This window comes from Nothoprocta perdicaria, unplaced genomic scaffold, assembly GCF_003342845.1.
Source record: "Nothoprocta perdicaria isolate Ctin4 unplaced genomic scaffold, notPer1 scaffold_177, whole genome shotgun sequence".
Lineage (NCBI taxonomy): Eukaryota > Metazoa > Chordata > Aves > Tinamiformes > Tinamidae > Nothoprocta > Nothoprocta perdicaria.
The window spans coordinates 800481-817615 of NW_020454949.1; the positions used below are offsets into that span (position 1 = coordinate 800481).

A 17135-nucleotide genomic window follows, 5' to 3' on the forward strand; every position below is an offset into this window, starting at 1 on the left:
GGCGCCGCTGCCCAACCAGCGTAGGCGCTGGGCGAGCGGCAGGCGGCGCGACCAATGAGACGGCGCGGCGCGGGGCGGCGGGCCGCTCGAACGGGCAGGGCCGCCCGCCCGCCGCCGCCGCGCGCTGCCGTTGCTACGGACGCCCCGGCAGCGGCGGGGGCGGCCGGGGGAGATGGGCAGCTCCCTCCACACTCTGTGCCCCTCGCAGCGGCTCTCTTTGCGCTCCCGGGATGGCCGGCAGCGAGCGACCGCCCACAGGCAGCGCCGCGGCGGGTCGCGCTGGGCCACCCGCTCCCGCGGCCGCACAGGAGGTGTGTGAGAAACCGAGGCCGCCGCCGGCGGGCCCTGAGCCAGCACCGRGGCTCCGCACAAGGCGCCCTGCTGGGACTACAACTCCCAGGAGGCAGCGGGGCGAGCGCACATGCGCGGGCAGGGAGCTGGCCAGGAGGGCGGTGCCCCTCCGCCCCCACCCGCGGCGGCGGCCTCTGATTGGCCGCGGCGGCCGTTGCGACGGTTTCCGGACAGGGGGCGGGGCGGGGGCGGTGAGGAAACATGGCGGCGGGGAGCGCGGAGGGGCCGCAGGAGATGATGGAGGGTGAGAGGCGGCCGGGGCTCGTGGCGGGGCCGGGGGGAGGCGGGCGGCCCGGCCGGGCCCTCCGCGTGGGCAGGGAAGGAGCCTGTCCCGCTGGGCCGGGGGTCTGTGCGGGCCCCGCTACTCTCATCTCCCTGCTCCGGGGCTCGTGAGGCGGGCGGTGGCAGAAGCCGGCCTGTGGAGATGACCCAGCCGCCGGTTTGAGCGGGCGCCCCCTCGCACGGCGCCGCCTCGCCTCGCCTGCCCCGTGAGGGGGCCGTGAGCGCCGGCCGGGGACAGGGGGTCGCCGCGCAGGGCCCGGGGAGAGGACCGAGCCGTCATGCCGGGAAAGGGTCGCTTTACCTGCAGGGACTTTTTGGTTTTCCTTTTTTTTTTTCCTCTCTCTCTCCTTTTTTTTTGCTTTTTTTTTTAAGCCTTTGCTACTTCATGTCACCATTACTGTTGCACAAGATACTGATATTTTTTTGCTCAAAGCGCTTTAAATGTAATAGATATAACTCCATCTCCGTAATCTTTGGATTTGCACTCCTTTGATCTAAGAAATTTCCTTTTTCCTCCAGTCTTCTTCCCAGATTGTTGGTTTTAGGAAGATCTGAAGGGAGGAAAAAGTGCACCCAAAATCAAACTAGAAACAAGGGGTAAGAGGCCTTTTATTTAAGACTAAACCTTTGCTCTAGTTAACTTTAGGATTTCTACTAACTGCATAGTGGTGTATGTGAGTCCTGGTTATTATATCTGCTTGCTGCACCTCTGCCCCGCTCACAAAAGTAGCCTCAGTGTCTTATGTGTCTTACGCAGTCGATAAGCGGATCGAATCGGAGGAGTCGGGCGACGAGGAAGGGAAGAAACAAGCGGCTTCCCTAGTAACAGACCTCAGCCAGCAGAGCCTGCGAGAGGAGCAGAATGGCGAGAACTCCACAGGTACCTGGCGAGGTTTTYGTTAGAAACAAGCAAAGAAGCTTTTTACAGCTTTGATTTAGTGTCATTGTTTACTTTTAAATCATTTACATTTAAAATGGTTGGAAAGCAAAGGAAACTGTTTCTGGATAGAGTGAAGGAATGTTTCATGTTCTATTTTTTTACACATTTAGGAATCAAAGATGTATCAAAATGCATCTTTATATTTGAATCCTCTTAGTTTTGAATTCTCACTGCAGTTTTTACTGTTTTCTGTAGTGCGATGGAAATGGGGAGGCTTTTTTTTTTTTTCTTAAATCCTGTGTGTGTTGGGTGGAAAGATTTGGATTTCACTATCTTGCTTGAACGTTATCAAAGCAAATCCCTCTCTGAAGACCCCGATTGGCAACATTATCAAAACTTCTGATGCTATTCTTGGTGTTGGACGAAGAAGAGYTAAATCTCTGAGAGATCTAAGAGATCTAGAGCTAGGTCTTAATAATTTGAGGTGGAGTAGCATCCTTCTGATGCATGTGTTCAAGTAACTCAGTCTGGAAATTAAAGTGAAATAATACAGCATTTTTCTGCTGCATTTTAATCCTTTTTGACTGTTCCCATTTTACAGATCCCTCTTAACCATATCCCTTAGAACTYGCAAAAACATTTTTCCAAACTAGTRAACTAATGTGAGAATTTGAACTCTCATTTCCTAATTAAACAATCTCTYTCTAGATTTAACTCATGTTTAATGTATTTTTCTGCARTTAATCACAAAATAGTGTATTGATGTCTGCAAAAGTGCAGGAGCCCATTTTGCAATTTGGGGAGCCAGCGTACTATGTGCCAGCAGAACCAAGTGGATCAGTCAGTCATGACTTTATTTTGCACACACAGAGCGTTTTGAGTGTAACACAGTGTAGCTATGCATTTAACTTTAAATGCCCAAAAATATAACTTTATCTTTTGTGTATTGTTTTCTCTTGGAAATGTAATGTTAAAGAGAAGGCTTCAAATGGCACCTTTTCATTACCAACTGAGCGATTCAGAGTTGGTGGGTGGATTGTATTGGGAACTACTGAATTTAATGCCAGTATTGTCATTTCTTCCAAGCTGGTAGGATTCAGCAGAGACTAAGCAGGATTAATAGCTTTGGAACATTTGAGTTAGTTTTGGTAGCTAGCTTTTGAGTTGCCAGGTTGAAGGAAAATGAAGAGTTTTCCATCTTTTCCGTGGAAGGACATAAATAGACACATCTCAAGCAGCTGCAAGCTCAAATCTTTCATTCCGCTAATTCTCTGAGAAATAGCAGCTCTGTTCAGGAAGCTTCTRACTTAGCTCTGTGTAATAATTTTCCTGAATATTTCAACTGCATATGCAGTTAAAAAGCGCGGTTAGGCTTTTGGTTGCACTAATGCTTGTGGTTCTGGGGGATTACATAACTCCAACTCCCGTTCCGTATTGCGGAGCYCAGGTTTCCCAGATGTAGCCGTTTCCCTGCATCCGCGGAGTTGGGTAGCTTACGGGCATCAGCTGTGTTAAAGACTCTGTTAAGTAGCTTCACTGCTGGAGCAATGGTTATTTTCCCCTTTGAGAATCTCTGCTGCATTAAAAAGTGTTGACATGAAAATTTGTTTGCCTACTTGAATGCTGGCAAGTGAAACTGCACTTTTGTTTGTGGAGCTGACTGTAGGAGGGTCAGTTTAGGGTTCTTTGTGTTTTATATTCACTTTATTCATAAACAAAACAATTTTTTGCCTGACAATTTGCTGCCAGTAAGTTCCTCAGAAGCATTTTCTGTTTATCTGCTCTTTAAGAGCAAAAACCTATTGTTGATTATTTTTGTCCCAATTTTGATTTAGCCACATTGTAAGTACAATGTACAGATTTCACTGGTCAGAAGACTGCTGTGTGCACGGAATCTTATATGCTGTATTAAAGTTACATTAAAAAAAAAAAATTTTATTTATTTTTATTTTTATTTACAGATTTCACTGGTCAGAAGACTGCTGTGTGCACGGAATCTTATATGCTGTATTAAAGTTACATTAAAAAAAAAAAAGCTTAATTATCTTTATGTTTAAGTTTAAATTGCTTTTATTACTGTGAATTCAATGTGTATATGTATTTACTATGTGATTCTGACTGTTAGACTTTGGTTTTGTGCTTCTGGAGTTGTGCACTTCTCACCCACACTGACTCTGCCAGGGCTATTGCTAAGACATCAGCCCTGTTAAAGGCTGCTCTTCACAATTCAGATATGTTTTATATGTCTTGCCTTTGCTGTGGCAGATTTTTAGATCTGGGGGGATTCGCTGAGAATTTTCTGGAGGCTGGGTAGGCCTCCCACCCCATAACAGCCTGTCAGAGCCTGTCAGTTCCTTTGCAGTAAGAACTAGAGAGGGGGCTTGTAGGGAGGAGGTGGGAATGAAGGTCTAGCTGCCATTTTCTTTTTTTTTAAATACTCTTCATTAAAAAAAGAAATGACACTAGCAAAAACCAAGCTGCTTTTAGTGGTCTACTTAAAGTATTTAGGACAACTTGGCTTTGCGAAAAGCTCCTTTCCTGTGTAGTATCTGTGCTGTTTGCTTGTTTAAAGGTTGTATGTGAAACATGGCATAAGCAGCTGAGGGGTTCTTGTGATGTGAAGTTTTATTGCTTCTTGGGATGCCCTGGGTAACTCCATGTGAGTTATAGAGCAAGAGGTGTGTTTTGTGCCAGAGGATTCCCAATATACCCCAAAGCAATGTCCRTAAATTATTGCTATGAAAGATCTCTCTAGGAACTGGTAATGGCTTTTTCGTTCTGGTTGGATATAAACTTCCATCACCTTTTCTTTCACCAGACGACGAGTCTGGTTGCTCAAATGAAAAGGTGAAAATATGAGGAAGGAAGGGAGCATTCTGTGCTCCTGAAGTTCTCTCACTCTGAGCTATTCAGCAACAGATACCGGTGTAATGTATTGATTATCTACATGAACGAGTAGTCCATAGGAGATTGAGAAATATGTTTTTGTTTGTTTATTTTTATAGAGAAGCCTGCCGRCCAAGAACAGTTGCAAGAATAAGGTTTTTCACCAAATTATCTCCTAAGTGCATTACTGGCTTTACTGCTGAACAACTTAAAAGTCTCAAAGGGAGAAGTTCATTACAATAAACTCTATAATTTACTTCCAGTGCAACTTAATACAAGGGAAATGTCTTGTTGTTTTGTTTTTARTATATGTCAGCTCTTGTTTTGAACTTGGATTGTATTCCTGCCGGCTGTGAATTCAGCTAGGCAACYTGCATGTCTTTCAGCTTTGTGTTTGCAGCATCTTGCGCCCTAGGAGTAGATTGTAGATCCTAGTACATCTACCCAACAGTAGATAGATTCGGTTTTGGTAGGGTGGTGGTTCTCTGCTGAAGTAAATCACTCCGAATTTTGATTTGGAAGAATAATAGGGAGGAAAAAAAAAAAAAGTGTTGTCTGCTACTAAAATGTTGATAGATGCATTTTCCTGTCAGTGTTGGTGGGGTTTTGATAAATGTACTCAACTTGCTTCTCATCCCCCAATATGAATTATGCTTCCTGATAGCTTATGGTGTGTGTGTGTATGCTATATAATATAAATATATATATATAATGCTTTATATATTATATATATATATATACACACACACACACATAAACATTAAAAGATTTAAAAGATGAGGAGAGGTGATTGTGTTTCATGCCTAAACTCCATGATTCGATTCAGTTAGGGCTGTTCCCTGTGGAGCAACCAAAACTGGTCAAGCTCTGCTGTATTATGGAAAATGCCAAGCATCTGTAGGAAAAGCCCTTGTTAGGGATGGGGGATTTTTTTTGGAGGGGGAAGGGAGAGGTGTCTCTTACAGCCATGCTGGGTTATAAAAACAATGCTTATTTCTGCATTAATGGAATGAGCTTGTAGTAATGCAGGGGTTAATTTGGAGTGTTTGCACTTAACGACTGTAATTAAAGATTCTTGTAGTGTTCTTTGAGCCTTGCATGTGAAGTRGAAACAGGCTGGATGTCTGTCTTGCACAGCCTAATTAGCCTTTCCCTGTGAAACGGATGCGAGCCGCATCTCCCAACAAATGGGAAGGGGCCATGAATTATTCAACGTGGGTTTATCTGCCAAACTCCTCTCCATCCTGCACTGGGCTGCCTTCCAGAGCTGTGAAAGCACTTCCCAGGAAAAAAACGTATGCAGTGGGATAAACAGTGTTTTCTAGCATATCAGTGAGCTCATTTAATAAACAAAAAGAGGGAAATCCAGGCAAAAAATGTGCACAGTGATATAAATTGGTAATAGTTATGAATGCAAAGCTCTAGGGTGGGGTTGCTGTGGTGCTTGGTCATTTTTGATGCTGCCCTAGATGACATAGGTGCCTAGGTGCTTTCTTGGCAGCCCTTCATTAGCTGGGTGGAGAAGAAGCAGTTTGGGCAGTAAATCTTGAGAGCGGTGATGAGGGGCTGGTAGGGGAGGCAGGAAAAGGAGTCGTGCCAAAAATTGGTCTTAAGCTGGCATTAATTACCAGCCCTACATGCAGGGTGAGTGAGGTGCTCTTTTTTTGAACTCTGCATTTAGGCACARAATCTTGTTGTTGAGGAAGGTTTTGTTCATATCTGGATGTTGTGATGAGAGCCRAATAGTCCTCTGTGTTAAAACCAGTGCTTCAGCTGTCTCAGTTGTGAATCTCATGTGTTGTTGTTTCTTCTGGAGGGCGTTTGCTTCCTTTTTCTGTCCTGTTGTGAGCTGTCGTAGCCTCACCATGGAGCACAAGTCTATAATGTGTTCATGTCTTTACTTCTACTACAGGAGAAGCGGAGACACCAGTGGACATGGAGACAATTAGCCTGGACCCAGAGGCTGAGGTGAGATGTATTTTTGCTCCTAAGGGCTTAACACAATGCAAAGAAAAGCATGCAACCCTATTAAAAAATCCATTTTTCTGAAGGTACTGGCTATGCTGATCTTCACCAGAACTGGATCAGAGCTTTTAGGGGAGAAACAAAGGTGTTTTATTCCTCATCAGCAGCTGAATCCTTTCATTAGTCCCTTTGAACTTTAGAAAAAGCCAGAGGCACTGGAAATGGGGGCACACTGCAAGCATCTGTGYAGTGATAGGAGCTTTTGTGAGAAGGCCTTTAGTGACTTCCTTGCTGCTGAGAGGTCTGTGATTCATAACGGGCACAGCCCGTTACTGGCCTCCCGCCTTGGCGTAGGCAGCTACACGAGCTTGTCAGCCGCTGGGTTGCTGAGCTTTTAGCTGGTGAGGTACGTTGTTTCTCCTTTCCTGACTGACTTGCAACGCCGGAATATCTGTACCACACAGATGTGTGTCAGCTGGGCAGAGTTATGCTCACAAAATTGTCAGCGGTCCCTGTTCGTGTAAGGCCTGGAGCTGGAAACAGCAAGGCCTGTCCCGGTTAGTCTCTGGCAAAGCAGGTTTGAGAATGGTTTTTGTAGTACTGTATTCCTTCTGGACACAACTTTGTTTGTTTGTTTTGTTTTAGATAAATTCACAATTTACCCCCTAAGTTTTCTTCTGTTGAAATAAAACTCATATTCATGAGAAGGCCTCGCGCTGTGGCCCTTTCACAGATAGGGTGTTTGCAGTTGAGAAGCCACGTGCTTCACCTGTGATGATAAAATCATCTGCCAAGCCAGATCTTTATGAACTCTTTGAAGTGTGGCTTTAATGAGCTACGTGGTTATGATTTTCCTTAGAACAGGGTAGCAGGTTGGTCTTTGAAGATTATTTTGGAAGAGCTGCTGCATCCCTCTGAGCTCCCTTTCTCTTTCAGGATGTTGACTTGAACCATTTCCGAATTGGGAAGATAGAAGGATTTGAAGTGCTCAGGAAAGTGAAGGTAAGTCCTAAGAAATAAAAACTCTCTCTTGGAGACAGATTTCACTAAACTGATYTGTTTAAAAAAAAAAAAAAAAAAAAAAAAAAAAAAAAAAAAAAACAAGGGTCTCCCTTAGGCTGAGACCCTCACGAGGTCACTTTGTTATGACCGAAGGTAGCATTTACCCATTTATCAAGTAGGAGAAAAAATCCTGGTGTTTTGGAAGCTGCCTTTGGAAGAGCATGAGAGCTCATCCTAAGAGATGCGTTCTGCGTTTGCACAGCTGGCTTCACGTAGAGTAACTGGGATTGGGAAGGACCGCTGGAGGTCTTTAGTCCTCCCCTGTTCCAAACGGATCTGGTTACAGCCTGTTCCTTGTCCAGTCAAACCATGTCCAAAAATGGACACTCCGCAATTTCCTGAGTCTTTTACAGTTTAAGCAACTTAATGTAAGGTTTTTTTTCTTTGGTRGAGTATGAATAAAACAATAAAAGATTCTGTAAAAACAAACAAAACCCCAGCAACAGCTTAGTGGATAAACAAGTAAACGTACAATCTGTTTCCCAAAGGGCAGTGCATTCATGTCCATTTTCCTGTTTGTTTTTAACTCTGTCCCCGACTATTAGACTCTGTGTCTACGTCAGAATTTGGTTAAGCGCATTGAGAATCTGGAGCAGCTGCAGACCTTGCGGGAGCTGGACCTCTATGATAACCAGATTCGGAAGATCGAGAACTTGGAGGCTCTAGCAGAACTCGAGTGAGTCGAGGGTAATCGCCGGGCTTGGGCCGAGGGTTGTTTGTCACTGGTTGAATTACTTGTGTTCTGTTTCTTCCTGTCTTTATCACCCAGGCCTTTTTTCTTTTTTTGAGGATAATTTGTGTGCTCTGTGAAGGACAATATCTCTTGTCCACAAGGATTTGACATGGATGATAAACTAGTTTCATTATCCTGGAGCTCATCAGGGCCAACCAAAAATKAATGGGGTGTTGTGTAAAGCAGTGGGAATGAAAGGTACTTAAAGGGATTTTTGTACCCTGGTGCAGATGAGTTCAGTCACACTTTGCTACATAGAGCTTTTGCTGTCAGTGGTAGGTTTTTATCCCTGTGGGGAATGACAGAGGGTTTTGGATATGATGAAAAGTTTGTTTTGGAAGTGCTGTTCTGACTCAGCAAAGAAAAGGCTGTAAGGAGTAGTGTTTTCCCAGTTATAAGCACTTGTTTGAGCTCACCTTGGAGAAACATGTTTGATGCAGGAGCATTGATGATGCTCCTCTCTCAAAATCATCTCTTCCTCCTGGACTGATGAGACTTTTGTTTCTTCTCAGGGTCCTTGACATCTCCTTTAATGTTCTGCGACAAATCGAGGGACTAGACCAACTTGCTCAGCTTAAAAAACTCTTCCTTGTCAACAACAAAATCGGCAAAATTGAGAATTTAAGTAACTTACAGCAGTTACAGATGTTAGAGTTGGGATCCAATCGCATTCGGGTAGGTTCGTTGCGCAAGACACTAACTGAAGGGTTTTGTGTGCTTTCGTTTGGGATTAGCCTTTTCTGAAAGTGCATTGTGACTTTTACTTGCAGTTTTGCTCTTTTGATCTACTCGTTTAATGTGYAATTCCTTACTGCCGAGCCTGCTGAGCCCTCCAATTATGTATGGAGTTTAGTGCCCGACTATTAAATTACTTTTTATGAATTTCTCTTCAATTACCTCACGCAACTCCCGTGCGTTGCTGTTGGCAGATGAGTTTCCTCCTGGTAGAGAGCCAAAGCTTGTTCTCTCTTACCTTCCTAAAGGCAGCTTCTATTTAGTAAAGTCAATTAAATTTAAACTTGATTCTAGTTTCAGATTTGTGCATATAAGTGATAACTTGCTACTGTAGCCAGTCTCGCTCAAAATTTTTCCTGAGGCTTAACTCTGAAATGCCTACTGACCCTGATGTTGTGCTGCTGACCCCCTAATCAGTATTTTTTAGAGTACAATTTGTGATCTTTTCAATTTTGTTGTCTTGAAACCAGCAAAAAAGGCTTGTGGAAGCACATTTCTCTTCCTAAAAAAGATGTCAGCTGCAAACAGCCTTTCTTCAGCAACTGTAAGAGTCTTTCTCTGTATTAAGGCAGAAACAGAAACGTTTGCAGCTTTTCTAGAGTGGCTAGAGCTTATCTTGCTGATAAGCTAATGCTGAGTTGTATCCATTTCTCTTCCAGCTGAAAGAATTATTACTTTGGAAATGCAGTGACTTAAGGGAGTACATCTAGAGTGAGAACAGCAGCCAGAAGAGCGATTAGGAACCTTGCAGTTTGCTGGGGGAACATGACTGGGAGAGATCAAGAGAGGGAGAGACAGTTTCCTTRGGCAGAAACCCAACAGGCTACTGCTTCCTGTATTTTGAAAGCTGGGTTATGGAATAAAAGTGCAAGTTCTGCCTATTTAAGAATCACTGCTGTGTGAAAGGGGGAGAAAAAAAAAAAAAGAATCCACCTACATTTCTGTGTTGATATTTAGGCAGTTTGTTTTTTGTTGCCTTTTGGATCATTTTGATGTTTTGGTGACCCAGCTATGCGTTTTTTGCAAGTGGACCTATCCTTAGCTCCACAGGGTAATAACTTGTGGACTGTCTGCTCAGGCAGCATCTCAGCACTGGAATTCCTGCTTTCCTAATACCCTGTGCATTGGAGCTACTGCAGTGMTGTTGCCTTTGCTATAAACCCCTCATCTTTCAGCATGCATTTACTGAACGTTCTTACTTGGTAAACATTCATCATCCTGTCTTTATTATGCTAATGCTGAGGAGGCAGAATTTTGTGCCTGAGCTAATGCTTTATCGTGCCTATTTATTTTGCCTTTTACAAAACTGGAGCGAGGCAAGCATTTCTTTAGTTGCTCTCCTAATTCTTTTCCTTGCATCCCTCTGTTTCAAGCTCTCGTGGAAGTGTGGCTTTTTTGTAGTTTTAAGGAGCGTGCTGGCCCTCCCCACTCTGGTTAGTTCTGCTCAACATCCTCTGAACCAGCAGCAGTTTTTCCCCACTGCCAGGACCGGAGGAGCTTCCACTGAGAAACAAGTTGGTTTTTTTGCAAGGCCAGRATGGGAGTAGGTCCACAGGGACATGAAGCCTATTTGGGCTCATCAACAGCTAGTGTTGAATCCGGCCATTCAGGGAGAGATGTTAAAAAGCTTCTTTTCTTACCAAAGTGCATCTATAACATGTACTTTGTGTGTGTGTGCGCGTTTCCATCCTTCTCCCTCTACGATTTCCTTTATGTGTGTGTGTTTGTGTCCATCATCTTCATTCCCAACGTGTGTGTGTGTGTTTGTGTGCACACATGTTTGAAGTTTAGATAGTGTCTTTGCATTTAGAATTTAATTCGTAAAGAATTAAAAATTCTTTTCCGGCAGGAGCTCTTTGCCTTTGAGTAAAGAAGACTGTCCCCTGAAAAAAAAAACACAGCATTTTCTTTCCTCCTACTAGATGAAAGATTCTTTTCTAAACCTCTCTGCCCAGAATTCTTTTCTAAGCCTCTCTCCCTCTTTCTCCTCATGTGTTTTCCTCTTCTGATTCACACTTTCTTTTGACCCTCTTGTTGCAAGTGAAATATGAGGCTCTTTTTTAGCCCTCAGAGTTCCTTGCTGCCTCCCACTGAAGGCTGAACTCTCAGGATTGAGACTGACCTAGTGTGTGTGTTGTGCTGGGAGCATGTGTGTCTAACACGTGTGGCATTCTTACCTTAGATACCCCTGTGCAACAGTGAACCTTGCTCTGGCACAGRAACTGCAGTGCAGAGGAGCTAAGTTACCTCTGAGTTATGGTCATCAATGGTCAGGACTAAATTTCAGAATTTTGTTTTCTCCTCCCAGATGTTCTTTCCATAGTAACAGATTTTTCTCAGTTCACAAATAAATATTCCCTGCTGTGGATGTACCTGATGTCCCCGAGAAAGTCATGTCCAGCACACTCTGAGCCTCTTTGTTCTCTGCTTTTGCTGCCTGGATGGTGGAGATCACAGCCAGAGCAAGGTGACATGACCCTTGATGAAAGTCAAGGACCAAAAATGCCCCAAGGCAGCGGGCACTGCACAAAACCAACCCCTCGCTCTGCTTCTGAACCCAGAGGGAGGCCCTGCCTTGCACATGCTTTCTGTCGTGGAATTTGCAGGCTGATGGTTTTTTAGGAATGTTTAGTGTGTCCTATGCTTGGAAATACTTCCTGTTTCTTCTCGTTGCAGCTCAGATAGGTTGTGTTTCTGCTTTGGATATTCTGACACTTAGAGAGCACATGTTGCGGGTGTATTCCCATCACCGAGGGAAATGAGCCAGTGGTCCTCTCTGCTCCTGCTGTGCTGCTTCAGTAATTGCTGATAAAACGGAGTTGTAGCCACGGGGTTTTGTTTCCTAACGTGCCGCGAGGATGCGAGATGTGTCTCAGGCTGCCTGTGCAACCCAACCTACACAACATCTTGATTCAGAGAGTGCAAGTTTTAGAGCTATTCAAATCGGGATAGCAAGCTGTTAGCAAAAACATATTAAGGCAACTCTCTATTTCTGCTGCCTTAAAATGCTTCTCTTAAAGTTGGTCACCTGTAGATTAGATTTCATCTCACAGCAATAATACTGTCTCCTTTGATCATTTCACAGGCAATTGAAAACATTGACACCTTGACTAATCTTGACAGTCTGTTCCTTGGAAAGAATAAAATCACCAAACTCCAGAACTTGGATGCACTAACAAACTTGTCTGTGCTCAGCATACAGGTATTGATTCTATTTGCAACCTTTGTATCTTGAAGGGCTATGGATGCAGCTTCCCTTCTGAGCTTTCCCTTAAAAAGAAACTACAAAACAAGTGTTACTGATTTGTAAGCCTGTTGTTTCTAAACAGACCCAAATGGAAAACTTGCAGGCTGCAACTTCTGATGGAGAGGTCTTGAACACTTTGGCTTTCCCAGATATTCGCTGGGAGATGGTGGCAAAGAGATCAAACGAACTGAGCTACGTCAGTGCGGACTCTGCTACCTCTCGTTGCCCTGTGCTCCCAGCAGGCCACTTCCCCTTCCAGTTACACTTGACAGGAATGCTTTTTCTCGGGGATTCCCTTGGGGTTTGATGTGTTTATGGTGTTAGAAGTGCTATTATAATTTCAGAGCAACCGTCTGACCAAGATCGAGGGTCTGCAGAGCCTGGTGAACTTGCGCGAGTTGTACCTCAGCCACAACGGTATCGAAGTCATCGAGGGACTGGAAAACAACGTGAGCTTCCCACCCGCTCTCACTAAAACTGGCTGGTCGTTGCCCTGAAGTGCTCCTGAAGTGGGGCTAGGTGTCTCTGGAAGCTTTTTTGTTCCTCAGTTTCCCCCATTGCACAATAACAAACAACATGGAGATCCAAGTATTTGCTCTGTTAAAATATCTTGGATATGTAAAGCCCTAAAGTTCTGCAATAGAATAATTTTCATGGTTGCCTGGGGTGGGCTGAGGGAACTTAGGGAACATGTGGTTGATTGGAGTGTCCAGCTGAGCTGCAGGGCCTGGCAGCTGCTGTTGCCTCTCCTTGCTTCAGTGTTTCAGAGAGGAGCCTGTAGGTAACTAGGAGTCTTAATGAGGAGGATGAGAGGAGCTGTGGGCGAGAGCAGCAAGCTGTGACATCYGCCTTGCCTTCTCGGGGGCTTTGCAGGCTGTCCCAGAGGGTTGCTCAGAGAGAAGCCTGTGGTGTTTTCCTTCTCATTTAGCAGAAGGTGGCATTGTAAGAGAAGAGCAAGCTCACTCAGCGGGTTGTGAATAACCCAGATTAATTAAAAATGCTCTCCCTGCTATAATTAGTTGGTGTGAGGTCTCCTTGTGCTGCATGTAAAGAGCTGGCCCAGACGTGTCATTGCTTCAAATTCTGAGCCCAAGCAAAAGTGGGGCGGAGAAGGTGAAAGAAAATTGGATCTAAAATTGATGTGTTTCCTTGCCTAGAACAAACTTACAATGCTGGACATTGCTGCCAACAGAATCAAAAAGATTGAGAATATTAGCCACCTCACGGAGCTGCAGGAGTTCTGGGTAAGTACCCAAAAATGAGATGGTTCCTCTTTTGTGTTGGGGAACAGCGGGAGAGAAGGTTATTCCTTGGAGTCCAGTGGTCTGTAGGGTTATTGTAAACTTTGTCTTCTGACAACTGACCTCCTTGGAGAAGAAGTTACCCTTAATGAGTGTAACTYGTAACTTTATGCAGGCTTTGATGAGTAGTAACAGGCCTATCTTTACCTAGAGTATAGATCCTGCTGCAAATGCATGCTGGCTAAAGCCCTGCTTGCAATGGTTATAAACCTGTCCTCCTGGGTTCTAGTTTTGCAGATCTCCTCTTTCTTTAAGTCGAGGTCTCTGTGAAATGGGAGATGCTGGTACTGGCTCACCACCACTGTCAAGCACGCTGCCTCTTYGGAGCATATTTAGGGCAGATTTGGTCTGTTCTTGTCACTGTAAATACAAAAAAAAAMCCCCAAACTCTCCTTGGTTTACTTCAGTTCTACGTCTGTTCAAGTTTGGTTTGGTTTCCTTGTGGCATCCTAAACTTTACCATTCACTACTCCAGTCAGGAAATGTGTAGATTCCCTTCCTGAAATATCAGTCCCGTGTTGTGTTTGGGAGCTGCTAATGTTTGAGGGGAAATAATAGTTCCTGAGCTGGCAGATGCTTTAGCTCTTGTAGGGTTCTTAGGAGTGAGGATTGAGAACAAGAGTTAATGCTGCCAAATGCTGTTGTCTGGACTTTCAGCTGGTTACACTTTGGGGCAGAGGCAGTGATAGGAGAGCTAGAAAGCAGCTCTAGGCTCCTTGGGCTGTTTTTTCACAACACGGAGTGCTGCTTAGCAGACTGCTGGTGGTCTCACCTGAGCTTATTAATTCCAGCAGGAAAGCTTTATATAATGGAGCTGTTTAACATGACATCCTGCTGGCTCTGGGCTCAAGACACTGCAATGTGGCCGCTGTGGGACTGGCTTGAATCTTTGCAACTTCCTATAATCTTCATCTGTGAGCACAGCTGCTCTGCCGCTTAGACAAGGAGGCCTTGTGCAGCTGTTTCCCTTTGCTTTGCAGAAGGTAAAGGGAGGATCCTATCTTCACCGGACTGTTTTTGCAAAAACACCCGTGCTTTGAAAGAGCCCTTTGCCAAAGCAGAGCATTGGCCAAGATGTGGTAGCTGTGTCCAGCTCCTTTCCCCRGCTGAATGTAGGAAAAAGCTCTACTGCTCTGTTTGTTTGTTTTCACTTCAAAGCTGTTAAAAAGCTGATATTCTTGGCAAAAAGCCMGGCTCAACTTTCTTTGGTATAGGCAAATGTTGCTTCTACTTATTTATTTTCACCATCTGTAGAGGTGAAACTGCCTAACTAAGTTCCTTAACATCTCAAGGAAACGGAACTCCAAATCCTGGATTCTGCAGGAATCGTCTAAACTTTTCCCCATGTTGTCTCAGCGGAGGAATTCAGACATGAGGCAAGTGACTTGCCTGAAGCAGTACTGGGATGAGTGATAGTAGAGTGAAAAGCTACTGGGTTTTCTTCAGAGTGTTAGTCCAGGGTCTTAACTGAAATAAATGTCATGTGTTGGAGCACCGGCAGTGCCAGTAACAGGGCAGTTGTATTTCACAGAACTAGATGGATGGAGGTGGTACCTGACAGACCAGGTGTGTTGTGTGTAGGGTGCAATGTTTGACCTGCAGCCCCAAACTGTGCAGATATTGGTAAACGTTAGCAAAGCCCGGTGTGTGCAACACGGAATGTTCCCTTGGGTTCCAGAGGAAAAAGGATCATGTAAGCAGGGACTTGCCTGCTTACATGTAGAGGTTCCTGCCGCTGGCTGATGCTTCCCACGAGCAGCACAAGTCCTGGCTAGGTTCTTGCTAAGCAGCCTTTGCTGGAAATGTCTTTGTGTGAGTATGTGTATATGTGCTCTGCAGATGAATGATAATCTCGTCGAGAGCTGGAGTGACCTGGATGAGCTGAAAGGAGCCAAGAACTTGGAAACTGTTTATCTGGAGCGAAACCCCTTGCAGAAGGATCCCCAGTACCGGCGCAAGATCATGTTGGCCCTCCCGTCTGTCCGGCAGATTGATGCCACCTTTGTTCGATTCTGAACCTCCCACTGCCCTTCYCTCCTGCCCTCCTTGCAGAAATGTCCAAGCTGGGTTTTTTATCCACTTACCACTCCCTAGGTCTTCAGTACACTGACTTGCAAAACAAATGGTCAATAAAAAGCACTGAATCCAAGATCTTGTGTACAATGCACTTGTTGTTTTTGAAATGTTATTATTATTAAATCTTGACACAAGAGACTTCCTTGCGCTTCTGTCTGTTATTTATGGGGGAAGTTTTGGCAACAAGTGGTTGCGACAGACTGCAGCATTTCTAGCTGGAGCCACTTGTGACTTGCAGGGATCCTGTGATGCACCTCCAGGCCAGTGACACCCCCTGCAAACAGTGTGTTCTCTCATCCAACRTTCAGATCCAGGTGTGAAGGTGGTAACGTAAAAATATGAGGAGAGAGCACAAGGGCTGACGGGGGGGGTAGAACCTGGCAGAGGTGCTCACCCAGCTTAGSAAATCCAAGTTGGGGCTAAACTTCTCCAGGAAAGGAGGGGAAGTTAGACTTTCTGTAGCAGTTCTTAGCTGTGGGGAAACTGCTACAAGCTCATTAGAGAGAGGGCTGAGAAAAATAGTTGGAGATGTGAAGGACAGGTGGGAGTGAACATGCCCGGAGGAASTGCCAACCTGGAGGAAGCCACCACTGATGGGACTTCCCTATTTTAAGTGTGAACAGTGGAGTGAGATGAGAATGGGCAAAGGAAATTCAAAAAGCAAGATTAAAAGGGGATCCTACTTGAGGAGCTGAGGGAGCCAGCCCCTTCTGGCACGTTTCTTGGGAGTGGTTATGACCGTTTGCCTCTTGTTTCCCAGGACTTGCCAGAGCAAAGCACAGCAGAGAGCGTGGCAGGAGCCTCCCCCTTCCTCGGCTGCAGTCAAGGGCCTTTCCAGATCTGTTCCAGAACCCAGGACTACCATGCTCTGGAGTTTCAAAGCACCTCCTTGATGCTCACGTTGGATGCCACTGCTGCCTGAAGCAAAGCTGGAAGGTTCAGTAGATGCTGTTGTGTTCTGTTCCATTGAAAACAAGCAGAGCTCCTAGAGAGAGAGACTGTGATTTAGTATCTCTTCAACTGTAGCCTTCATCTTACGAATGCTGCCAGCATCCCTTCATGGAAAGCCCCCTGGCTGGAGTGCCAGACGCTTGGATTGCAGTTTTGAAAGCCTTAGAAGAGCCTGCAGAAGGGTAAGATGCAGCCCTCTGTGAAGGATTCCTAATTTAAACTGGCAGAGCTCCAGAGGGCTCTCTGCTAATGTCCTGGTGGCAGAGGAGGCAGGGAGATTGGCAGGGGGCACCGAGGGCTGCTGCTTGCTGCGCTGCCGTACGATCTGTCATCAGTTACTTGATCTCTGCAGTGACAGCAGTCACCTTTGGCAAGATGTTAGTGCCAGTGAGAGGGGACTCTGTTTCTGAGGGTGTCCCTAAGCGCTTCTGTAAATACAATCTGTGCCTGGGTATTAGTTGCCCCTCTTGCAGCAGTTGCTTGTAAGGCAGATGTCAAGATGGGGTGTTTGGAGGCCAGGGGCATTGGGCATCGTCTCGGTACCAAGCTTGCTTACTCTGGATGTTTTTCAGCAGCTCCTGAGGAGAGGGAAGCTGTTTATCCACACTCCGTTGATTACTGCGGAGTCCTTGCGCCTTCTTCCCCTACAGTCTGACTGCAGGAGCT

At 45.3% G+C, this 17135-nt stretch overlaps 1 protein-coding gene across 2 annotated transcripts; it reads left to right on the forward strand.

Moving 5' to 3' along the window:
• Nucleotides 1-537: 537 nt before the first annotated feature.
• PPP1R7 (protein phosphatase 1 regulatory subunit 7) lies at nucleotides 538-15655 on the forward strand. 2 transcript variants are annotated; one of them, XM_026036385.1, is made up of 11 exons: nucleotides 538-595; nucleotides 1153-1230; nucleotides 1391-1513; nucleotides 6312-6367; nucleotides 7301-7366; nucleotides 7972-8102; nucleotides 8672-8834; nucleotides 11980-12096; nucleotides 12486-12590; nucleotides 13299-13385; nucleotides 15282-15655. In XM_026036385.1, the coding sequence occupies exons 4-11, from the start codon at nucleotides 6335-6337 to the stop codon at nucleotides 15456-15458; spliced, it is 879 nt and encodes a 292-aa protein (XP_025892170.1). In that variant the 5' UTR covers nucleotides 538-595; nucleotides 1153-1230; nucleotides 1391-1513; nucleotides 6312-6334; the 3' UTR covers nucleotides 15459-15655. The 2 variants fall into 2 exon arrangements, with proteins under 2 accessions (XP_025892170.1, XP_025892169.1); XM_026036384.1 differs by lacking the exon at nucleotides 1153-1230.
• Nucleotides 15656-17135: the final 1480 nt, after the last annotated feature.